Source organism: Aquarana catesbeiana, linkage group LG01, assembly GCF_042186555.1.
Source record: "Aquarana catesbeiana isolate 2022-GZ linkage group LG01, ASM4218655v1, whole genome shotgun sequence".
Lineage (NCBI taxonomy): Eukaryota > Metazoa > Chordata > Amphibia > Anura > Ranidae > Aquarana > Aquarana catesbeiana.
In genome coordinates, this window is record NC_133324.1 from 195,415,689 (window position 1) to 195,433,676 (window position 17,988).

General features: G+C 42.3%; 1 protein-coding gene across 1 annotated transcript in view; it reads left to right on the plus strand.

Annotated features, from left to right (window-relative positions):
* Positions 1-17,988, plus strand: part of LVRN (laeverin) — a 252,227-nt gene that overhangs the window by 187,803 nt on the left and 46,436 nt on the right. Inside the window, exons 15-16 of the mRNA XM_073624650.1 lie at positions 8,695-8,789; positions 12,390-12,500. Of these exons, the coding sequence (XP_073480751.1) occupies positions 8,695-8,789; positions 12,390-12,500 (206 nt within the window). The remainder of the gene's footprint in view (positions 1-8,694; positions 8,790-12,389; positions 12,501-17,988) is intronic.

Consider the following 17,988-nt stretch of genomic DNA (forward strand, 5'->3'; position numbering starts at 1 on the left):
ATTCTCATACATATGATGTTCTTGCCTGGCAAACACGTTCTGTTGTAGTGTATTTGGTTCAGATCACACTGTAGCCTGCATATAAAAGTCTTTTTCTGATTAATAAAACGCACATTTTTCTGCATAATTATTTGTTCAAATCCTAACATTACATCAGTATCCCAGCATCAAGCCCATAGAGCCTACTGTCTACCCAACCTAGCAACATGATGGAATCATTTAGAGTATAAAGGGACACAAAGTATGTTTGCTTTGTCATCTACATGATTTACATATGTTCTGGCAGTGGTGCATTGGAAAAAGGTCAGCTTACTGGATCTTTGAAGAGGTTTCCAGTAAGTTCAATGTAATATATGTAAAACACATGTCAAAATAACTTAAAACATAAAACATACATACAGTGCACCTAAAGTGTACAGCTGCTAAGACTAGTGCACACGATGAGAATAAAGGACGAATGATCGTCTGTTTTGTTTTTTTTGTATGCTAGTCTCATATTGGAAATGAAGAGAGTGCTAAAGTTACAAAAAAATTTATTAGACAGAATACAACTATAGAAGTGATGTAATGTACTGTATGGTATTGTATTGCGTGGTCTTGGTTATTCCGTTTTTTTCATACAAATACTATACTAATTACATGAAAATCGTTCGTTCTGTTATCTTACGAGAAACATTTTCATGCTTGTCCCTTTGGATATTTTCCCATGAACTGTTGTGATCAGCTCTCCAAAGCTGTGTACTAATGAATAGATTGTTGGACGATTGCTCCCAATGCGTTTTTGTTTTTATCCGATTTTCTCATCGTTTGTACTAGGCATCAATGGGACCAAAAAGTTTAAAATGAATGGCTCAGTTGGTTGCTGATTTGCTTATGTGGCTCCATTATAATTTAGCTTCTTTGATATCACACTGAGGGGTTGATATACTAAAGGCACATAGACGGTGCACTTTGCAAAATACAGTTGCCCTCTGCTCTGGAGCAACTGCTCTTACAAAGAGCAACTGCATTTTGCAAAGTGCCATTAGTAAATCAACCCCTGAGTGCTGTGCATATGTGAACTGAGCAGGAAGTGGGATTTAGATTTTGGAGAAATCTCTTTTTTTTTTCATATCCTGAGCACTTTGAACAACAGGCATCACTAGAAGCACTTTGCTGCATCTTTTTTGTAAAAAGTTTGTACATAAGTTTCATTGTTTACAACAAGATCTATTTCCACCAAGATGCTGACTGCCATGGGTAGCACTTCCTGCACCTGTTTGTCACTATATCAGTGCTTGTAAATGTGTGTTATAAGGAAATGTATGCTTGGGTAAATGCCTGCAGTAAAGAAGCATTGGTGTTTACAAGAGCATGGTCGAGTACAGCCATTAACTCATATGGCAGGTGGCACGTGCAGCTCCCCAGTGCTGCAAAGCACCTGCAAATTACACTAGCCATATAATATACGTATAAAAGCCCTAGGTGCATGAACCTCTAGTCATTTGTCATGTAAAGCTTTGACTATGAAGGTCATTTTAGGGCTTTCTATTCAAAGACATGTTCAAGTGCAAAATGTATTAGACCTGCTATGCCCTCCATGTGACCTGTTGCAGCCAAAGAAATGCAAAGTATATGAGACATAGCATCAGAACAGGCATCCACGAAAGCAGAAAGCCCATCTACCTTGGCCCTTACTATTGTCTTCTTGTTGACAATTGCTTCATGTACAATGCATTGATTATTACTGTGGTAGTTGTCAACAAGGACTTAAACAGGCTATACGCAGAGCTTATTTCTTTCTTGCAACCGATAGTACATTTTATATGTTGCACATTCCATACACCATATTTCTATTATTGATTCACAAAATAATACCAATTGGCAGTCTGTGCCTACATGACCAGGCACAGACAAAGCACGAAGAGCACAGTGGTCAGGGATGTTTTAATGTAGAAGTAAATGAGCATGCGCTTCTCTATGCACCTAAGGCCACTTAATTAAAACTTAACCTTTATTGTAAATCATAAAAAGTATGTAAATTACCATAACAGGTATACCTATAGGATGAGGTCAGTGCCATTATGTATAAAAATCTCTATGTGGTACCAAGTTTAAATGGTGAAAACTTCTCTTGAATATATACGTATAGAGAATATGAGGGTTATAATTTCCTCCTATATTCCATATAAAGGCTCCAGGTGATATGATTTTGGGAGCACCTTCTGACTTTATTTTCATTTAGGTTCACATTTCATTTTTATCTTGACACATTCTTTCCCCCCTCCCCTACATTCTTCTTTTTTGTGGGGTGAGATATGCCTTGTGTCAATGTAGTCTTGATCAGGCCCGGACTGGGACAAGAAATAGGCCCAGGCATTTTAAACTGGGCAGCCCAATCCCTGGGGGGTGTAGGTCTGAGATGTGGGGTGAGGGTGGTTGGTGACCAGATATCCATCCCGAGAGACATCCCAATACATCAAAGAGACACCTCCAATCCAGCAAAGAGACATCCCCAATCCGGCAAAGAGACATCCCCAATCTGGCAAAGAGACATCCCCAATCCAGCAAAGAGACATCCCCAGACCAGCAAAGACACATCCCCAGACCAACAAAGAGACATCCCCAGACCAGCAAAGAGACGGCCTCAGACCAGAAAAGAGAGGGCCTCAGACCAGCAAAGGGATGGCCCCAGACCAGCAAAGAGACATCCCTAGACAAGCAAAGAGACATCCCTAGACAAGCAAAGAGACATCCCCACACCAGTAAAAAAACAGCCCCAGGCCAGTAAGGAGACAGCCCCAGACCAGCAAAGAGACGGCCCCAGTACAGCAAAGAGACGGCTTCAGACCAGTAAAGAGACTGCCCTAGACCAGTAAAGAGACAGCCTCAAACCAGTAAATAGACAGCCCCATACCAGTAAATAGACAGCCCCATTCCTGTAAAGAGACAGCCGCCCCATACCAGTAAATAGACAGCCCCATACCAGTAAACAGACAGCCCCGTACCAGTAAATAGACAGCCCCATACTAGTAAATAGAGAGCCCCATACCAGTAAATAGAGAGCCCCATACCTGTAAAGAGATAGCCGCCCCATACCTGTAAAGAGACAGCCCTATACCTGTAAATAGACAGCCCCATATCTGTAAAGAGACAGCCCCATATCTGTAAAGAGACAGCTGCCCCACACCTGTATAGAGACAGCCCCATACCTGTAAAGAGACAGCCCCGTGCCTGTAAAGAGACAGCCCCATACAGGCACCCCATACCTGTAAAGAGACAGCCCTATACCAGTAAATAGACAGCCCCATACCTGTAAAGAGACAGCCCCATACCTGTAAAGAGACAGCCGCCCCATACCTGTAAAGAGATAGCCGCTCCATACCTGTAAAGAGACAGCTGCCCAATACCTGTAAAGAGACAGCCACCCCATACCTGTGTGCTTTATGGCCAGTCCGGGCCTGGTCTTGATTAAGAGAGAAGCTTTTTTTGTGGTTATGGGGATATATGGGTCTCGTTCATCAGTGGTTATTTGTGTCTACTTGGATGAGTGTACCCGTATCGCATATCTGGGAGATAGATCATTTCATAGGGCAGAAGATAGTCCAAATCTTCAGTAAGACAGTCAGGGCTGGTGCAAGGATTTTTGACACCCTAGGCGAAACCTCATTTTGCCACCCCCATTGGCTCCACCCCTGACTCCACCCCCTTTGCCATGCCCATGTGACAGGAGGCGGCGCTATACCGGAAGCATCGGCTCTGCTTCCTCTAGCGCTGGCTCCAGTGCTGCGCTGCACCTCTAATTACACTACCGGACAGACGAAGCAGCTGCCTGAGACTGAGTTAGTTACAAGCTGCAGCCTGCGGAGCATGCAGACGCGGAAGGAAACCAGTGGCTGGGCGCCCCTAGGCAGCTGTGCGCCCTAGGCGGCTGCCTAGTTTGCCTAGTGGTAGCACCGGCCCTGAAGACAGTATTTACTAGCATACCTTCTCGTTTTCTGTTCATCTCATTTTTTATATGTGGCCAATAGATGGGAGGAGAGACAGATATACCCCCATCTCTTGATACCAGGTGGTGTTGGTGAGTAGACCTTTAATTTACATATACTCTAATACAGCCTAGAGCCTTTATATTGAATATAGGAGGAAATTATAACCCTCATATTGTCTATACGTATGTAGCGGGTGTTTCACTCTATAACCCGTGACCCCGCCAAGCTGTACACAGGCTTTCCAGCCTGAAGGAGGGAGAGAGCTGCCTGTCATGTCTGCATAGGCTGTTTCACCCCCCCCCCCTTCCTGTTTCACTGAGTGAGTTTAATGTAATGTGAGCTGACACACATTATTCAAGGCTATTCTGTTCCCCCCTGTGTTCAGGAGGAAGAAAGCCAATTAAAGGAGCAGTTTCAGGAACCAAGCAGAGGGACTTTAACAAGCCGCAGGAAGTAGTTGCAAAGGATTCTGGAATGTGTAGTTCCTATCTAAAATGGCTCCATAGCTTTCTATGGGGACAGAAATACAAGAGCCAACATGCTCTAGGAGGCAGGAAACAAAAGACTCCATTTTAATTCCTGAAGAGATCTCAGTTACCATGAGGTAGTGAAAGAGCTCAGACCTGAAGGAGAGATGCTGTCTCTCATATGATCTCCCGCGCAATTCAGGCCTGCATACAGACATCATTGTCCTCTCACCTTGCTAAGGAGGATCCTGCCTGTTTCACTTGATAAGCTGGGTCAGTTGTGTTGTTTGGCCCTGCTATACAGGAGTATAAGTGCATCAACGAGACTAGCTGAAAACACCAAATCTTATCTTTTCTTCAAAAGGACTGAAGCTACTAGTGCCATACGGATCCGCACACACGTATTCAGGGCTCTGCATATGCATTGGATGTGTGGGACAGTTTATCTAGAAAGTTAAGCCATTACTAGTTGACTTAAATAAGTGTTTAAAGTTGGGCTTGTGGTGTCAGGGGAGAGAAGAGAGAGGCCTGACACAAAGGGAGTCATTCCTCTGCTCTCCTCCTGCCTGGACTCATAGAGCTAACCTAAGTAAATGTAACCAATCCAATAGAAAGTGATTGTAAAGGATCGTTTTTTATTTTTTTTAAATAACAAACACATCATACTTACCTCCACTGTGCAGCTCGTTTTGCACAGAGTGGCCCCAAACATCCTCTTCTGGGGACCCCCGGCGGCTCTCGCGGCTCCTCCCTGCATCAAATAACCCCCTAGGAGAAGCACTTTCCCAAGGGGGTTACCTTGCGGGCACATTCCTGAGTCCAGCATTTGTGTCCACAGACACGAATGCCGGACTCGGCCCCGACACCCCTGATGCCCGCGTCATTGGATTTGATTAACAGCCAATGGCTGCGCTGCTATCAATCTATTCAATCAAGATCTGGGACCCCGTGGAGAGAGGGACAGCTCGTCCCTGCCGAGGAGATAAAGGAGCTCAGGAAAGTAAAACGGGGGGGGGGGGCTGGGGGGCCGGTGACTGCCAGGTGTTTTTTCACTTTAATGCATAGGATGCGAAAGGTGAAAAAACACAAGGGTTTACAATCCCTTTCAAAGTATCATATTGTGCTTTATTAACCATTTAGGTGTGCCTCTGCTCTTGGGGACATTCTCAGGTTTGGAATCCCCTGAAAGCAGCTGGAATAAAGGATTGAGAGTTATATTGCACTTAAATCTCAGTTATAGTTGATTACTTGAACACATACCGTTACTGTCTGTTATTCTTCCGCAGAAATATTGCAGTAAATACAATTTCTGTGTTTTATCATAACGTGTGTGTTTCTCATTGGTCATTGCACTTACACTATTGCCAGGTATGCCAGAAGGGGCTGAGGATGTTATTGGGGTTGAGAGGCAGAGTAACGGACTGAATATACAAAGCAGCTCCTTCGGGGGTATCGCTACACGTATATATTCAAGAGAAGTTTTCACCATTTAAACTTGGTAGATGTTAATATTACCACATAAAGATAGAACGTTGTTTTTTTTTTTCAAAATATATTTTTTATTGAACACCAATAAAGGGCGAGACCCCATTGATACATCAGTGGTAAAAGGATAATTAAGGTTGTAAACATGAAGTTTGCTTCACATAAATCAATGAACATATCACAATGTCACATTACTCATTGGTTCAGAACAAGATAAAGTTTGCAGTTAGTTTGCTCGGAAAAAACAAGCATGACATGGCAATCTTGTAAGTACAAGGGGGTAACAGGGTCTCCCCAATCGCTTTTCACTCTTTTCTTATAATAACAGCAAAGTAGAAATAAATAATAGTCAAGGAATAATGCAGAGAAAGCAGAGTAGAGGGGAAGAAGGGGGGAGAGGTAAGGGAAGCAAGTAAGGGGACGACTATGGCTCAGGAACGTAGCAGTAGCTCATGGGTAAGTTCCCCTCGTTGTAGGTATTAGCAGGGATTTTTGAAAGGTGTGGAAGGAAAAATGCTGCATCGTCTGGTATCTTGTACTCTGTGAATTTCTTCATGATGCGGCGGACGTCTCCCCAAAAATTCTCCAATCTGGGGCACGACCAGAAGATGTGCAGTAGTGACCCCACATCGCCAACATCGATCCAAAGTGGCAGGGAAGCACCTGTGTAATCTGGAGGGCGTGAGGTACCATCTGGTCAATATTTTGAAATTCGTTTCCTGAATTTTGGTGCACAGGGATGATTTAAGGCAAATCTGATGATGCACTGCTTTTGTGTCACAGAGAACTTGCAGTTAAGATCAGTCTCCCAACTCTTCAGACAGGGTAGACGTGGTTGTTCAGGGGTGTGTTCAAAAGGGAATACGTTTTAGAGAGAACTTGGGGTAAGGCTCAGTCTCAGAACAATATTCTTCAAAGGTCGTCAGGTGACGAGAGAAATTCTGAGGGTCAGGAATAGAGTGTAGGAAATGGTGTAATTGCACCACTTTCCAAAATAAAAGTTGGTAGGTACCCGCAGAGTTGACTAACTCCGGGATGGAGGGCCACCGCCCCACAATAACGAACTTAGAGGCATGGTCACATCCTGCATTACGCAAGGACACGAATTCTGCAGGATGAAGGCCTAGTGGGAATTCTGGGTGTCCTAGAATTGGGGATAGTGGTGATTGTTTCATTGTAAGAGAATCTTGCAGGTTGACTTCGGTGCTTTGCCTTAATGTGGCCCCTATCAGTGGATGAGATTTCATCTCTTGAGGCAGAGAGTCATAGGACCATAGAGCGCTCTTCAAGGGTATTTTGGATAGAGATTGTTCGATATGCACCCAGAGTTTGGATATTGCATGGCGCCGCCAATCAAGTACTCTGCCCAGATGGGTAGCCTGGTGATACTTCCGAATATCTGGTAATGCCAGCCCCCCATTTTGTTTTGATAGGGAGATTTGGGTCAGAAGAAGGCGGGGTTTTTGTGTGCCCAGACAAAGCAGGTGAAGATGGCTTGTACTCGCTTGAGAAAAGAGAGTGGTATCTGTATGGGCAGGGCCTGGAGCAGATAGAAGTATTTTGGTAGGATGCACATTTTTATCAGGTTGCATCTGCCAAACCAGGAGTGTATGCCTTTATACCAGTTCTCTAGAAGAATACAGGTTTTAGCTAATAGAGGTGGAAAGTTGAGAGTGCATGTATGTGAAAGGTCAGACGGGATGTATGTACCTAAGTACTTTAAGGCAGGATCTGTGCATTTGAAATTAAAGTTGGATTGCATGGTTAAAAGGGTGTGGGGAGGGATTGCAACTCCCATGGCCTCAGATTTAGAGAAATAGATTTTCAAGTTTGAAAGATTACTGTATAATCAAATTCCCGAAGGAGGTTTGGTAGCGATATCGTAGGGTTTGTCAGAGAAAAGAGCAGATCATCTGAGTAGGCTGATATTTTATACTGAGTGTCACCCACCGGCAGTCCCTGTATGTCTGGATTGAGTCTAATTTTACAGAGGAATGGCTCTAGAGATAGCGCAAATAGAAGGGGTGATAAAGGACACTCTTGTCTCATCCCATTACCAATAGGGAAGGGGTCAGAGAGCAGGCCATTTGCTTTCACCTGAGCTGCCGGGTTAGAGTAGATCTTGCCTATCCAGCTGAGCATCCTCTCCCCGAGACCAATGTGGCGGGGCATGGAGAACATAAAGTTCCAATTTACCCGCTCAATTGCCTTTTTTCGGCTTTGGTGCTTAAGAAAACACACGGGGCGCCCTTAGAAGTTGCTACATGGAGGAGGTTGAGTGCTTTGATGGTGTTATCTCTTGCCTCCCTAGTGGGGATAAAGCCCACCTGGTCAAGATGCACCAATTTCTGGAGATGTTGTGCCATCCGGGTAGCCAAGATCTTAGAGAACAGTTTCATGTCGATATTTAAAAGTGAAATGGTCAAGGTATCTCTAGAGAAGATGCCCTCGGATCCAACTGCATTGAAAAACATCACCATATGTGGGCCTAGTAGCGGGAGGTGGGTTTTATAAGAACGTTGATTTTTATATATATTGGCATTGACCCCATCCTATAGCAGCTATACCTGTTATGGTAATTTACATACCTTTTATGATTTACAATAAAGTTTACGCTTTAGTTAAGTGGTCTTTTGGTGCTTAGGGAAGCGCACCCTCGTCTATTTCTAGTCTAATTTTGCCACGTTTAAGTGTTATCAATATCACAGGCTTTTGTATATATGTTTTAATGATATCCCCATAATAGAAATTACTCTGATTGTTTGTTTCAGAAATACATTTTGAAGAGAATTAAACCAATATTCCAACATTATGCAAGTGTTCTTCAAAGAAATTTTGATGAAACCGCTGATGACTTTTTTGTTCAGTAAGTACTATACAGTTATTCATGTTTAAAGTAATAATTTCCATACTTACTCAGAAGAAGCACATGGAACCACTATGCTAGGGGTTTTTTTTCTTTCTTTTTTTTTTTTTTAAATTAAAGGGCTCTAACAGCTTACAAAAAAAAAAACGTTTGCCAGGTTGTAGTCACAATTCCATGAATCATAGATTAGTAGTGATATATTCCCCCCACTGTCACCTTGACAGTGAAAAGGGGGTGCTGACATCACTATCTCATTCATGTAATAGTGTTCATGGCTAGGGATTGGCTGCTAGGCTTGAGTACTGTCACTGGAGAGGAGGCCGCGTGCTAGATAGTGGCACCAGCTTTGCGAGAGGAAGTCACTAGGCAAGGTGACAGTGGGGTTGATTTACTAAAGTCAAAAAGGCTGTTCAGGGAATTTACACTTTGCAAGGGGATTTTTTTCCAAAGCTTAGTAAATGAGGTGAAATATCACTTTGCAAAGAACACCCAATCAAATGCAAGGGACAAAACAGCATATTTGCTTGCACATGTTTGGATGATGGAAGTCAGCAAAGCTTCTTCACAGTTACTAAGCTCTGAAGAAATTCCTTGCAAAATAAATCACCTATTTGCCTTTAGTAAATCCACTCCAGTGTCTCTTTAATATATTTTACATGTCTGCCTCATACATCAATATGGCCACCCATATATATAGGGCTGGATTATCATTAGGCACAGTAGGTTTAAGCCACTATAGGCACACGAGGCAGCTTTTTCTTAAGATAGTTGTGGGCTACTAATTTTTTTTTGTCATTAGTAGAAACACAATTGGTCATATAGGCTTACTTATACATTGTCATTCTAAATTAGGTTGTGACCAGTAAATCAGAAAAATATTCAGTGCAACATAGGTGATCACAGCAGAAGAAGGTTGCCAGGGGTAATGTACCTTCAGGCTTTAATGATGGAAAGCCATATATACACTACTGTGCAAAAGTTTTAGGCAGGTGTAAAAAAAAATGCTGTAAGATTAGGAAGGCTTTCAGAAGTAGAAGCGTTAATAGTTTTTTTTTTTTTAAGTAAACAGAAGATAAATCCAAATCAAATCGATATTTGGTGTGACTACCCTTTGCCTTCAAAACAGCATTAATTTTTCAAGGTACACTTGTGCACAGCTTTTGAAGGAACTTGGTAGGTACTGTAGGTTGTTCCAAACATCTTGGGGAACTAACCACATATCTTCTGTGGATGTAGGCTGCCTCAAATCATTCTGTCTCTTTGTGTAATTTCAGACAGACTCAATGGTGTTGAGATTAGGGCTCTGTGTGGGTTAAGCCATCACTTCCGGGACTACTTGTTCTTCTTTATACTGGAGATAGTTCTTTATGACATTTGCTGTATGTTTTTGGGGTCATTGTTCTGCTGCAGAATAAATTTGGGGCTAATCGCACACCTCCCTGATGGTATGACATTATAGTTACATAGTTACATAGTAGGTGAGGTTGAAAAAAGACACAAGTCCATCAAATCCAACCTATGTGTGATTATGTGTCAGTATTACATTGTATATCCCTGTATGTTGCGGTCATTCAGGTGCTTATATAATAGTTTCTTGAAGCTATCGATGCTCCCCACTGAGACCACCGCCTGTGGAAGGGAATTCCACATCCTTGTCGCTCTTACAGTAAAGAACCCTCTACGTAGTTTAAGGTTAAACCTCTTTTCTTCTAATTTTAATGAGTGGTCACGAGTCTCGTTAAACTCTCTTCTGCGAAAAAGTTTTATTCCTATTGTGGGGTCACCAGTACGGTATTTGTATATTGAAATCATATCCCCTCTTAAGCGTCTCTTCTCCAGAGAGAATAAGTTCAGTGCTCGCAACCTTTCCTCATAACTAAGATCCTCCAAACCCTTTATTAGCTTTGTTGCCCTTCTTTGTACTCGCTCAATTTCCAGTACATCCTTCCTGAGGACTGGTGCCCAGAACTGAACAGCATACTCTAGGTGTTGCTTTTATCCGCTTGACGTCAGGCCCTGATCTGTCGATGTTCAGAACTGCATACCTGTAACATTGTCCATGCCTGTTATCCATGCTCGTTTGTGAGTATATATTTTGCTGTTTTACACTTCAATAAAGTTTTACCAGTGGTAATGCACTAGGTCGGTGCACCCTCCTTTTCTCTCTTTTTTCTTCAGCCTGTGAAAACCCATTATTCTGAGGAGGGTTGCAAGACGGCAGATACTACTGAATGTATTCGGTCACACCACACATTGAGGAACTAGACACCTGAGCACAGGAGAGATTTTTATTGTAGTTGATTGTGTTTCAGCCTAACATATTAAATTGATGATCATTAGCCCCTGCTTGGTATAATTGATTATTCATACACCTGATTCTAATCCTACAAAATCCCTGACTTTGTGCAAGTGTACAAAGTGTGAGTGTAAGAATTGATACTGGTTTGAAGCCAAAGGGTAGTCACACCAAGTATTGTTTGAGTTAGATTTTTCTTGTGTTCACTTTGCATTTTGTAACCAGATACAAATCAACAATTCAAATATATATTTTTGAAAACATTCTTACTTTACAGCATTTTTTTACACCTGCCTAAAACTTTTGCACAGTACTATATATACACAGAGTATATATACACATAGAAGTTGATTTACTATTGGCAAATATACAGTGCACTGCAAGTTGCTCTAGATTTGATGGGGACCTCTGAAATGAGGGAAGCTCTGCTGATTTTCATCATCCAATCATGTGCAAGCAAAAATTCATTTTTTTCTACTGCTTGCATATGATTGGGTATTCTTTGCAAAGTGAGGCTTTACCTCATTTACTAAGCTCTGGAGCAACTGCACTTGCAGTGCACAGTATATTTGCCTTTAGCAAATCAACCGCATATTGTATCAACAGAGCTGATCAACCTGACTTTTATTTAGCTCTGTATATACAGCCGTATGCAGCAACTCCTGGTATAAGGTACGTATAAATGCTTATTATGTAACACTTTTTCTAAGGCAAGATTGCACTAAAATTAGAAGAGGGAGTCATTCACATTCATTACAAAAATACTAGAATACTAAATCTGGTAAACAAACTATAGTGAACTCCAATGTACACCATAGAAGAGTTATAAGTCTTCCATGTAGAAGTCAATGGCTGTAAAATCAGAAAGTACAGCTACCCCCCTCACAGATTACCAGAGTCCCCTTCCCAGAGGACTGCAGTGAAAAATGGGGAAGAATTAAAACCTGAAGTAGGGCTTTCTGTGACCCCAGTTGGGAGATTTCCCTTCACTTCCTGTCCCTGTGACACTCTGGGGTTGATGGTAGCCAATCAGCTTCTAACTTCAGTTTGTTCAATTGGGCTTTGACAAAAAAAAACTTGGAAGCTGATTGGTTTCTATGTAGAGCTGCACCAGATTTTGTACTCTCCAGTTTTAGTAAATCAACCCAAATGTGTGTCAGGATGTGAGAGAGGATTTGGAAAATACCAATATAAACTTGCTTTGATATTTTAACCATTCACCACTCTATCCATAACTTAATCATTGCCCTAACAAAGGAACATTTTCCCATGTGAAAATTGACACTCTTTTTATTTCTTTAAAGTACAGGAATTGATCTTATATTCAAAACTGCTTGTTCCTTTGGGATGCCGGACTGTCTGAGTTTGGCAAGTGACATCTATACCAAATGGATGGCTAACATTTCCAATAATGAGTAAGTTACATAGGCGTACTGTATATGTGTAATACATACAATGAACGTTTTCTTAGGCAGGTTCAGTGATTTTTTCTCAGTGAAAGACATTCTCTAAAATAATGTTTAATGCAAAAGTGTTTCAAGAAAATGTTGCATAGCCTCTGCTTGCTACTATATTTCCTAACTACACTAATATCATCTGTAATCTATATGTCAGGTACGGAGGAGAGTACAGGTCAAATCCAGAATATAAAGCCTCTTTTTATCCACGTTTCTTAACATTGCTCAGAGGAAACTGCTAATAAATAATAATTCTGGAGATGCATGGATATTTAATAGGATGTTTATAGACAGAACTCCTAACAAGAACATTGAGCAGTAAGAGATCTGTCCATCTTCCACTGATCAAGAAGTCAACAAGCCCGGGCGCTAATGTTAAAATTGGACCCTCTCATATTTAACATAAAAACACTGATTGTCCTTTATAGCCATTGAGGTGCAATTATAATAAATAAAATTGCATACTGTAAAGATTTAAATTTCAAGCTTTAGAAGAGGTTCTTGTAGCCATATTAGTGCACTTGCGACAGAAACATTTTAGTACTGTCCGTGATACTTTTTTTATTTCCACTAACATACAATTTTTCAGAACTCTGTTGGATTACCTTTACAGAAAAATGTATTGTAAAAGTGAACTAACACTTTAAGAAGAAGTATTTCACCACAGCTTGGCGGGTACAGTGTGTTGTACTCCATCTGTATACAGATTCACAATAAAAAACAGCTTTTTGATATACAGTATCTCACAAAAGTGAGTACACCCCTCACATTTTTGTAAATATTTTATTCTATCTTTTCATGCGACAACACTGAAGAAATTACACTTTGCTACAATTTAAACTAGTGAGTGTACAGCTTGTATAACAGTGTAAATTTGCTGTCCTCTCAAAATAACTCAACACACAGCCATTAATGTCTAAACCTCTAGTAACAAAAGTGAGTACACCCCTAAGTGAAAATGTCCAAATTGGGTCCAATTTGTCATTTTCCCACCCCGGTGTCATGTGACTCGTTAGTGTTACAAGGTCTCAGGTGTGAATGGGGAGAAGGTGTGTTAAATTTGGTGTTATTGCTCTCACTCTCTCATACTGGTCACTGGAAGTTCAACATGGCACCTCATGACAAAGAACTCTCTAAGGTTCTGAAAAAATGAACTGTTGCTCTACATAAAGATGGCCTAGGCTATAAGAAGATTGCGAAGACCCTGAAAATGAGCTGCAGCACAGTGGCCAAGACCATACAGCGGTTTAACAGGACAGGTTTCACTCAGAACAGGCCTCGCCATGGTCGACCAAAGAAGCTGAGTCCAAGTGCTCAGCGTCATATCCAGAGGTTGCCTTTGGGAAATAGACATATGAGTGCTGCCAGCATTGCTGCAGAAGTTGAAGGGATGGGAGGTCAGCCAGTCAGTGCTCAGACCATACGCTGCACATGGCATCAAATTGGTCTGCATGGATGTCATCCCAGAAGGAAGTCTCTTCTAAAGATGATGCACAAGAAAGCCATCAAACAGTTTGCTGAAGACAAGCAGACTAAGGACATGGATTACTGGAACCATGTCCTGTGGTCTGATGAGACCAAGATAAACGTATAAATGTATTTTATAAGATGGTGTCAAGCGTGTGTGGCGGCAACCAGGTAAGAAGTGCAAAGACAAGTGTGGTGGTGGAAGTGTCATGATCTGGGGCTGCATGAGTGCTGCCGGCACTGGAGAGATACAGTTCATTGAGGGAACCATGAATTCCAACATGTACAGTGACATACTGAAGCAGAGCTCTCCCTTCGGAGACTGGGCCGCAGGACAGTATTCCAACATGATAACGACCCCAAACACACCTCCAAGACAATCACTGCCTTGCTAAAGAAGCTGAGGGTGAAGGTGATGGACTGGCCAAGCATGTCTCCAGACCTAAACCCTATTGAGTATCTGTGGGGCATCCTCTAACGGAAGGTGGAGCACAAGGTCTCTAAACATCCATCAGCTCCGTGATGTCATCATGGAGGAGTGGAAGAGGACTCCAGTGGCAACTTGTGAAGCTCTGGTGATGTCCATGCCCAAGAGGGTGAAGGCAGTGCTAGAAAATAATGGTGGCCACACAAAATATTGACACTTTGGGCCCAGTTTGGACATTTTCACTTAGAGGTGTACTCACTTTTGTTGCCAGTGGTTTAGACATTAATGGCTGTGTGTTGAGTTATTTTGAGGGGACAGCAATTTACACTGTTATACAAGCTGTACACTCACTACTTTATACTGTAGGAAAGTGTGATTTCTTCAGTGTTGTCACATGAAAAGATAGAATAAAATATTTACAAAAATGTGAGGGGTGTACTCACTTTTGTGAGATACTGTACACAATTGTAGCAATGACGCCTCTAAAACCAAGGCCTATTACAAACGTAAAGTTTTTTTTTGTCATTCAACCCAGGTGGCTGAACGAAAAAAAAAAAAAAAACTTGACAGATGCAACACACATGATATAATGGTGCAGTGATCTCTGGTGCGGCGATCTCCGGTGCGGCGATCCCCGGTTCGCCGATCTTCCCCACTGTGCCTTTGTGTTCTGACAGGGGGACTACCAGAACTCACTGATCAGCGCCGGCAGCCATTGGCTGCGAGTGATGATCGGATGTTGTTTTTCCAGCATGTCCCTTTGGAAAGACAGCTGTACACACTGACCGAATGTTGGACAGTTTCAATTGAACTAGCTGATACCGGCCGATATTTGGCCCATAGCAAGTGCTGTCAGAAGGTAAGGAAATACCATAAAACATGCAAAGATTGAAGTGTTGATAATAGTAACTGTAATATATATATTTTGTATGTGTAAGCCTGAGGGGAGAGGGGGATTTGGGCTAACTTATTTGTTTTTTTTTTCTAAAGGATGGGCATGTGTGTAAGGTGCTAATTGTATGGTTATTGGATTTTTTGACTACAGTACATTACTGTGGTAAAGGTAAAAAAAGCTAGAGATAATACACAACTAAAAATAAAAAAAGAATAAAAATAGCCTTTGTGCCAAGTAACAAAATGCAGAACACATAACGTAATACAGTCTTATCAAATAATAGGTATTTTTATGATCCACAGTTACAACAGATTGTCCATTTCTCTACTAAGCGAGATATTATCTAACAGATCCAGAGACAGTTTTCTCACACAATAGCAATGATTTGTTTTGCACTACAACGCTGAAATAGATTGTCAAGTTTTTTGGCCAGGCAAGATAATGGTGCTAAAAGAGACTGAGTTTCTTCTCAGGCAATAATGGTGTTTGGTTATCTGCTACAAAGTTGCAGTACATTGTCAGTTTTATGCAACACTTGTTTTTTTTTTTGCTAACTGAGTCAGGAACAGTTTCCTCAAAGAGTTATCCTATTTCTGTGCTTACAGCCACCCATAGTAAATAATGTACTGTATATGTCATGCTTGCATCAACAAGCAAATGTGTGTAAAGTCTTATGTGCATCCAAGGAGTTACACCCCCATACAATGGGGCTGTGTCTCCCAGGCATGGAAATAAGCCTCCAGTTTTAAGCTGTATGGCCTTATACCTCTGTATACATGATGCTTCACAACAGACTCGGTGAAATCTCAACGTATTTCTGAGGAGAGCAGAATCCTGGCAGCTTGTCAGCTCTCCAGTATAAACGCACCGCGGGCATCTCTGAGCTGTTACAGCTGTCTGCAAAATCACTTTGCAATCTTTGTTGTAACCTTTAAAAACAAATTACTTTACATTACAATCAGCTAAAGGGGTTGGGTATAGCTTGTTTTAAAACTCCTTTTATGGCTTGGTAAGCATATATATATCAATTTGGCCTCATCCACACAGGTCTGTGGCACATACAGCATGAATTGGTCATTTGTTTATGCAGCTGGCGCTGTTTGCAGGCAGCCTATGTAACTCTGAGGGTGTAGCGGCTGTATGGACAAAGCTGATAATCCTAATTTGACAGGAGTGCAGGGACAGGTGACAGATGTTCGTACAGGCTCTGTGTCCCCGTAGATTTATATAGGCTACCTGCACACAATTCCAGCTGCATAAGCAAATGGCCGATTTACACTGTATGGGCCAAAGCGCCCATGTGAATGAGGTCCTATGGTCTGAACACTGGTGCAATTCCATAGATTCTTATACTTATCCTTCCTTCTTGACAATTCATTCACCTACAGGAGAGAGAAGAAGAAGCCATGCAAAAGCTCCAGCGTGCTTTGGTCAGAGCTCACAAAGTGTTCAGTACTCTGTCTCCAGCTCCACATGACAACATGGGTTTAGCTGCAATGAAAAATAGGTAGATATTTTGCATGTGTGGTCAGCATTTGGCCACCTGTCATGAGAGAAGAATGGGAGATGCCATGAGTGGGCTTTTTCTGAAAGCTACTTGCTTGGCTGTCTGGTTTTAACACTTTTGGGTCACAAACACAATGAGAATTTTTACATGACTGTCAGAACAGTGTCTGTACTGCCAATTCATATGCGTGTCACAAGTCTGTAACTCAGAAAGCATTTAAGGTAAAGCATCAGCATGGCAGCCAGAAAACAAACATTCTAATAAGGAGAGGTCAGCAATGGCTGCCTCATGACTGGTGTACTCTAAAGCCTCATACACACAATCGGATTTTCCGACGGGAAATGTGTGACGACAGGCTGTTGGCGGAAAATCTGACCGTGTATATGCTCCATCGGACAATTGTTGTCGGATTTTCCGCGGACAAATGTTGGATAGCAGGTGTAGCAATAACTCTGGGTGGAGCTGCTGGTTTAAAGCGGGCTGTTACCGTCACCCCTGTTACCTCAATTTCACAAGAACCGTGTCTAGGGTCCCGTTGAGATTAATACCAGACAGTGAAGGCACCAGACACTTGAGTATCTTTTCCAATCCTTTAATAAAGAGTAACTGAAGGAAGCAGCAGGAAAGAGTTGCAGGGAAGTTCAAATACCTTTTCTTGATGTTGTATTAGGAATTGAAATCTTGTAGATGAATGCACTTTCCTTTTATGCCGCGTACACACGGTCGGACTTTTCACCTGCAAAAGTCCGACGGACGCCGCCGGACCAAGTCCGGCGGACAATCCGACCGTGTGTGGTCTCCATCGGACTTCCGACGGACCGTTTCGGGCGGAAATCCGACGTACTTTAGATTTGAAGCCTGCTTCAAATCTTTACGTCGTACCTCCGCCGGACTCAGTTCCTGACGGAAAGCCCGTTCGTCTGTATGCTAGTCCGAAGGACCAGATACGACGGAGGAGCAGGTTACTGCATCTCGCGCTCGCTGCAATAGGAAAAACTAATTTTCCCATTGCGGCGAGTGCGGGGGGCATCCCAGGCCCTTAGGTCTGGTATGGAACTTTAAGGAGAACCCCCTATGCCGAAAAACCGGCGTGGGGGTCCCCCCAAAATCCATACCAGACCCCGATCCGAGCACGCAGCCCGGCCGGTCA